General features: G+C 37.4%; 1 protein-coding gene and 1 long non-coding RNA gene across 3 annotated transcripts in view; one reads left to right on the top strand and one right to left on the bottom strand.

Annotated features, from left to right (window-relative positions):
• The window catches only part of LOC114486613 (uncharacterized), a 188,149-nt gene that overhangs the window by 23,551 nt on the left and 156,641 nt on the right, over positions 1–7,957 (top strand). The gene's annotated exons all lie outside the window — the stretch shown is intronic.
• LOC102984784 (N-deacetylase and N-sulfotransferase 3) overlaps positions 6,309–7,957 on the bottom strand; it is a 150,671-nt gene continuing 149,022 nt past the window's right edge. The window contains exon 13 of the mRNA XM_007114685.3: positions 6,309–6,760. Within this exon, the coding sequence (XP_007114747.1) occupies positions 6,641–6,760 (120 nt within the window). The 3' untranslated portion in view covers positions 6,309–6,640. The remainder of the gene's footprint in view (positions 6,761–7,957) is intronic.

Below are 7,957 nucleotides of genomic sequence, written 5' to 3'. Positions count from 1 at the left end.
AGAGATATGGGAACATATGTATGTGTGTAACTGATTCACTTTGTTATAAAGCAGAAACTAACACACCATTGTAAAGCAATTATACTCCAATAAAGCTGTTAAAAAAAAAAAGACAGGTACTGAAGGGATGAAATTGAATAGTATTAATAATTGTTACTGCTTTGTCAAGGTTATTCTTAAGTGAAGCTGACTTTGTAAATGATCGTGTGATGATGGAGAATATGAGTACAGGTTGATGTTATTGCCTTGCTTTATGTTAAAGCACCAGCACTTTTACCCATGATTACTCTTGCAAAATCAGTGAAAATATCAACACAGTGACAAAGGAATATGATAAATTGGTATATTATGAAAATAGTTTTGACCTTGCAGATTCCCTGAAGCGGACTTGGGTCTGCCAGGGGTCCACATGCTGTACTTTTAGAGCTATTGCTCTACAGCACTAAGTAAGGCTCTGCATCACCACCGAGGTCTTACTTACTAGTTAATCTCCAGGGTAACATCCAACATCTGATGCCAAAGTCAGCTGCTGCTTAGCTGCCTTGCCTCTGTGATCTTCCCACCAGATTGGATACTGTTGGGCCTAAATATTTAGACTTTTTTTTTTTTAATGATAGTTGTTGCTGTTGTCGTTGTCATAAAAGTAGTGCATGCACTTGGAAATAAAACTTCAAATATTTCTGCCTGGTCCTGCACCCTAGCCCCATTTGTCAAAGGTGATGAACTCCCTTTTACCATTTCTATCCAAGTTGCATTGATGAACTCCATAATTCCAACTATCGTTTACCTTAATTTCTTGGTTTGTGAACTTTAAGCAGCGTCTGTTGGTTCCCACATGAAGGATGAGACGTTTGGCTCATTTAGACCCTTGTTCCTCATTTACACTCTTGCTCATCTTCCTAATTTTTTAGTGCATATTTTTATTTCTGTTTCTAGTTCTTTTGGTTACGTTTGTAGCTTTAAATAATGTATTTAAACATAGATTCCTGCTGAACTTACCACAGGTCAAAAGCAGACCAGGGTGCTCTCCAAAGAGAAGTGAGGGAGAAGGGGTTGAACTACTCAGGCCACCTTTCTGCTTCCAGCTTTACCACCAAGATAATTCACAGGTCCTGCCCTGTGGCAGAATGTGTGAGAGACAGGGAGAGTCACATGCTACAATAACTGATGATAAAATAAAGCAAGGGGAAGGGCTGGGATGATCACATTTGACTTCTTCCATTTATGGATGAGGAAATTGAGGCCCCCAAAGGAAAAGTGACTTACCCAATGTCATTTTGGTTAAGAACAGAGATTGGCCCAATATCTATATTGGTCTAATCTATCCTGTTTACTATTCCAGTTGTACTTAGGACATCCTTGTAATTAGCTGGACATAGAAACAGTATGGTTTTATCAAGTTGATCATAGGTGGGAATGAGAATTTGTCAGTATTACATTTTTAAAAAAAATTAATTAATTAATTAATTAATTTTTGGCTGTGTTGGGTCTTCATTTCTGTGTGCGGGCTTTCTCTAGTTGTGGCGAGCGGGGGCTACTCTTCGTTGCAGTGCGCGGGCTTCTCATTGTGGTGGCTTCTCTTGCTGCGGAGCATAGGCTCTAGGTGCACGGGCTTCAGTAGTTGTGGCTCGCAGGCTCCAGAGTGCAGGCTCAGTAGTTGTGGTGCACTAGGGCTTAGTTGCTCTGTGGCATGTGGGATCTTTCCAGACCAGAGATTGAACCCGTGTCCCCTGCATTGGCAGGTGGATTCTTAACCACTGTGCTACCAGGGAAGTCCCAGTGTTACATTTTCATAGCTTTTTATTGTTTTTAAAATTAGAATCTTTAACTTCTTATAAGTTTGTCAATTTATTCATCTGTATGTGAAGCAAACCCTATTTTTTGATGGCATATGTTTTGTGGGCTTTTAAAAGCTTTGTTTGCTTTGAAAGATGTAAATTAGGTTCTGAAAAGATACAGCACAGCCCTAAGAGTATATAGCATTTTGAGCTTGCATTTCTGTTTAAAGTGGTTGAAACTGAAAAAATTCAGATTCAGAATAGTATTTACCAAATAGAGAAAAGAAGTCCAATCTTCTCTGGTCCAACTGTATAAATTATGCATAATATTTAGAGCAAGATCTGCTTTCCATCTCAGTTATTGATTTGAAATAGAGCATTTTGGCATCAGAAATGCAGACAGCAGGCATTTCCTGCACTTAATTTATTCCCTCATAACCAAGAAACAGCTTGATATAGATAGTTTTATGTAAGATTTGTCATAGATCCTGTGTGCTTTGGAAATGTTTCACATTTCATTCAGTTTCAGTTTTTTGTATGATAAAATGTGGGTAAATACATTCTTCCTAACAATATCTTGGAGACTTTGTGCTGTGAGTATTTAATTTGTGAAATTTGCTTTGACTTCCGTGAAAGGGAATGCTAGGCAAGTAAAATATTTGACCTGAATCTGGCAAGTGAATTCATGATTCTTCTTTCTCTTAAAAGAAAGATGGCGAAAATCTAGCAGGTTCCAATTTCAGTGATTTATTAATCTTTGTGTATATAACTTTTGGGAATAGACTGAGAAATGATAGAAACTCAAAGATTAAGATAGTTACAGGATTAATGGAAGAAGGTGGAAGGGAAGAGTAAGAAATAAATTTCACATACTAATAAATAAGTGAATAAATGTTTGTGACTTTTGTTAAGAGCACTGGATATATCGAGAACCATACAGACAACAAATTGAGGACAAAAACAGCAAGAACTAGTAGTAGCAGTGGATGGGGAAAAGTGGTCCTCAAATTCTCTTAGGTACCCTTGGCCACAGGTGAGAGGCTTCCTCAAAGTAGATCCTAGATTTTCTTGGGAATGGAATCAATGTCACACTGTGTCTTTAGCTTTTATACTCAAAGCTAAAATTCACGGCTTGACCTTATAAAATTTAGTTCGCTTTTGGGTAAAGTAAGTGAAGAGAAGGTAAACATTTCAAGCCAACACAAATAATTTCTTAAGGATTATCCACCACAAGTAATCATTGCTGTTTCCATGACTGCCATCTCTTTGGGGATGGGTGTGTGTGTGTGTATGGGGTAGGGTGGGCAGGAAGAAGGCAGCAGCTATGCTGTAGGTGGTAACCAAGCAGAGTCAGCTTTGGCAGAACAGAGCTCAGCCATAGAGTATGATTCCAAAAGAGAGAAATCCCTTCATTTTAAAATATTTGAACTGTTCAGTGCCTCCCCGTTGGTGAGCCTTTAGCCTAAAACATATCTCCTGGAAATGCAGTGCTGATATCTCTGGAAAGTAAAATATTGTTAAGTCATTATAAGCTGCTAACATCAATGGGGTTGGTTTATTAGCCACTCACCAGTTGGTCCTGGAGTAGATAGAACATAGGAGGGCATACTTAGAAAACTGGGAGTCAGATGTACTCTGGATTGGGGAACTGTGTGTCTGGGAGATAATCCTATGAGGAATCAACTGGTGCATGTTGACAGGGTGGGTTGCAATATGAGAAAACCTGATGTTTAGAAAAGAAAGGGACTGGGTTAGAGAAAAAGAAAGTTTTGTGGAAAATGTAGAGAAATGTCTAACTCTCCCGACCCCCTTTTTTGCAGATAGTTTGTTTTTGCTAGATTTTTAATAAAAGAGAGCCTAGCTAACGCCTTGTAAAGCTCTAAAGAAAGGCGCCGATTTGTCGGGAGCAGAGCTGAGCACTGGGGGTAAGGAATGCTGTAATTATTCAGGTTCTCAAGTCTGTTAAGTAACAGCTGTGTGCTTCTCTTATTCTCTGGTTTCATGAGTGACGCTAGGAACTGTTTTATATCTATTAGAACTAAAAAAAAAAAAGACTAACATTGATTAGAAGATCTGTTAAAGGTTATATTGTTAAAAATAAACTTATTTCCTCCTGGGAAGTTTTCCATGTATCTCCCCATTTTGAACTGTATTAGTGGTACCTATGTTCTGTGCCCACCTCCCACTCCATCACAGGCAAACACAAACAATCAAAGGAATGCCTACTTATTACCTAAAATTACCAGGCCCAAACTCTTCATTTTCTTATCACAGTTTATTGTTGAACATATGAGGTACCATGCTACTATCAGAATTATATCCAGGTTTTTTATTTTAAAAAACTCAGAGAAAAAAACGTTTCCATTAATTTTCATTCAATGTGAATGACAAGAATATTATAGCTATAAACATTGAAATAACCATTTCATTTCTTCCTGAGGAAGTTTCATATTTTAAGCAATTGAAAAGGAATTCTGTACAAAGCTAGTTTAAAATCACATTATCTCTCAGTCTTTTCCCATATGTATTTATGTGCCTTCCAGAAAAGCATAACAACCAGCTGGAGTATACAATGCAGAAATTATGTGTCCTCTAGAATTTGAGTTGCCTCCCAGATACACTGAGTGGTCAAAATTCCTTGCAAAGGTTTGCTGCTCTAGGTAGCTTAGTATCTGTACTATGAATGAGTCAATTTTGGTATGATCTCTTCTTTTTTCTCCTTTTGTTACACAAGCATCCAGTGTGTTTTTAACATTTCTTAAAGGGTGAGCTGTTTAGTTGATTCAGTTTACCCAGACAAAATTATGCCAATAGCAGCTTTGTTTAGAAGTTTAAATGCACACATCATCCTTGAAACATAAATGCATTCTTTTTCTTAAATCAGTAGAACTGTTGCTGTTGAAATGAAAACGTAATACCATATGTAACTACTGGGGCGTATTCTCACTATGTATGACCCTCTTAAGCTAGTTTTCTGAAATTAGTGGAGATTAAAGGCTGTATTTATTTTCCTGGGATGCTGGGCATGTGCTGCTTCAAAAATGGTAGCAGTAAGCATGAAGACTGACTTTACCATGTTTGTCCAGATGACTTTGATTTTGCTTTTACTGTCAGGAATCTTAAAACCTGGTTCTTTGTCTAATTCTTTCTGCTAATAGCTTGTTTGTTTTAAAATTAATATATCATTTGGGTATATAAAACAAAAAATTAAATTAATAATTATAATGCAATTTAAAAAATTTATAGTTAGTGGAAGTATCTCAAAATTTGTTTTCTAATTAGTGCATAGAGTTTAGTTTCACACATTATAATGGCAATGAAAATATTTGGGCATATCTTTTTTTTTTTCCTAATCATACTTTTGATAACATTTCATAAAGGCTTATGTAATCATAGCAGGGAATTTATTTACTACTTAAATTTTTTATGTGCACAGTACATTTAAAAACTAAGTAAATATAAGCACAGGAAAATAAGTATGACATTCTTTTCTTTTTTTGAATACATCATTAATCATGTAATCATTAAAAATTTAAGCGTAAATATATTTTAAAACCATGCCTGGCTCATCTTTGTACTTCCTCCATTTAATTTAGTAGATAACTCAGAAATTTAACTCTGTTCTATTGTCTTCCATGAGAGTGATGTATGAAATGTTCTTAAAAAATGGGACTGGGCTTTGCTTATCTTTTTCTGCCTGTATCATTGCAAAAATCATATGTTAGTTTATTTTTTGTAATAAATCTCTACATTATACAATTTCATTTTGAATTATCTGAAACGATGTAGTTTTTCTATAATTTAAATGTAAATAACCTAACATATCATCTAAAGAAACTGTCCTTAGTTTTCATTTAATAGGTTTTGTTCTTGGGAACATTAAAAGAAAGTTATTTACATTAAAAAGTCAGTCTGTTTCTGGAGATGACACATACGTCAGATTCTATGCAAGTGTTTCTGTAGAACCAGTGAGGACTACCGGAGTTGATCTGCAGCTCACAGAAAAGGGACATAGGTTGTCAATCAGATATCTTCCGACCCCTACAATTTCTCCCTTTTAGAGGATTTAGTCAGTACACTTTCCATTACTTCTTACTGTTTTGGTATACTCAGTGTGTTTCTATTTCCAATCCAATGGCTTTACAGTGTATCTTTCAGAATAACAATTATGATAGATAAGTTAGTAACTTTTACATAAATGTACTAGACTATGTGGATGAAAACTCACTTTTTTTTTCTGCTATAGCACTTTTTTTTTTTTTTTGGATGCAGATAAAGCTCATGTATAACTTTTCCGCTCTTTGATCTAGCACAAGCTGTAATTTATAATTCTTTCTAAATATTTCAGTGGATTTACATTTTGGCAAGCATTTTTCATGGATGTTAGGCCTTTAGTGTCTTATGCTACATTGTGATGTTTGCTTCTTGTTTTGTAGGACACTTTATAGAATTGAAGAATAAGAAAACATTGTACAGGCAAACAGCGGCCTAAAAATCTACAGAGACCCAATCTTGGTTGATATATAAAAGTGTAAATATTACTACAAAATGGGACAGTTCTGCATTTGTGTTTGATATTTATATTGGTTGCTATTGATTTCCACATGAGTGCACAGTAGTCTCCAATGACCCCACAGGCTCCAATGTTAAGAGAAAGGCCATAGGCCTCAAGGCTTGTAACAGATACTTTTTTTGTTTGTTTGTTTTGTTTCTACTCATCCACATGCCAGCACATGGAAGGGCCTTTGTTCTTTTTTTCTCATTTGAAGAGGTATGTTTATAAACCGCCTTTTGGTAGCCCCTGGAAGCTCTGGGAGAGGTGAGCATTCCACGGAGATGCATTCTCGAGATCTCTCTCAGTGCTATCTCACTTTCTGCAGCTCCTGTCTCAGCCAGGACGGCAGGGGCTGCCCCAGTCTGTGCAGCAGCTTGGAGAGTTCCACGTTGTGGTCCCGATAGTAGCTGGATAAAAACACTCTGCTCTGAGATGGGAGGAGGAGATGAAAGGACATTTAATTTTGTTTTTTAAAGCATACTTCATATACTTTGACGATGTTTACATCTGTGTCAAGTGAACCATACTGGTTTAAAACAGATATTAAGCATGTGGGCTATTTGTTTAGCACAATATAAACACAGTGACTCTGTTCTTCAAAATACACACTCCAGACACATATGCTGTTTTCACTAGGGAAAGGGTTTTCATATTAAACATGGGATTTATTTGTGCAGAATTAAATGTTCAAATAACTAGATTGAATTGCTAGAAATATAGCTGTAATAACTGATTGGGTCTAATATTATGCTCTATTAAAACTATCCTGGCTTTGGAATAAGAGTTGGGTTGGTAAATCTATAAAATAAAATACTCCTTTGTCATCATTAATTTACATTTAGATTTTGAAGGTAATATTTTCTTAAGAGCTCTTTTAAGGCATACACAAAATATTCACTGCTAAAACAGTACTATGGGGCTTCCCTGGTGGCGCAGTGGTTGCGCGTCCGCCTGCCGATGCAGGGGAACCGGGTTCGCGCCCCGGTTTGGGAGGATCCCACATGCCGCGGAGCGGCTGGGCCCGTGAGCCATGGCCACTGAGCCTGCGCGTCCGGAGCCTGTGCTCCGCAACGGGAGAGGCCACAACAGTGTGAGGCCCGCATACCACACACACAAAAAAACCAGTACTATGGTAAACCTTAAAAATACAGTAGGTAAACTAGGTAAACCTATAACCTGGTAAATTTGTACTATTTGACCCAAGGAAGGAAAGGAATGCCTTGTAAACTATCCTGACTTATAGGGAAGTAGATTTCCCTTCAATAAAGAAAAATAGTTTAATAATTGAAATTGTCAGAAGTGGAAAGTGCTGTATTGTAAGATGGTGTTTAGTGGGGTTTATATGTAGTTTAAATGACCATTGTTGGGAATGTTGTGAAGGGCGGATTTCTGAATCTGTATCTGTACCTCCCCGCTTTACACTATTCTGAGGTTTTTATTTTATTTTTTTATTTTTATTTATTTATTTTTTTGCGGTACGCGGGCCTCTCACTGCTGCGGCCTCTCCCGTTGTGGAGCACAGGCTCCGGACGCGCAGGCTCAGCGGCCGTGGCTCACGGGCCCAGCCGCTCCGCGGCATGTGGGATCCTCCCGGACCGGGGCACGAACCCGTGTCCCCTGCATC

Source organism: Physeter macrocephalus, chromosome 7 (genome assembly GCF_002837175.3).
Source record: "Physeter macrocephalus isolate SW-GA chromosome 7, ASM283717v5, whole genome shotgun sequence".
NCBI classification, from domain to species: Eukaryota; Metazoa; Chordata; class Mammalia; order Artiodactyla; family Physeteridae; genus Physeter; species Physeter macrocephalus.
Note: the sequence above shows the minus strand (reverse complement) of the source record. Positions and strands in the feature narration are given on the sequence as shown.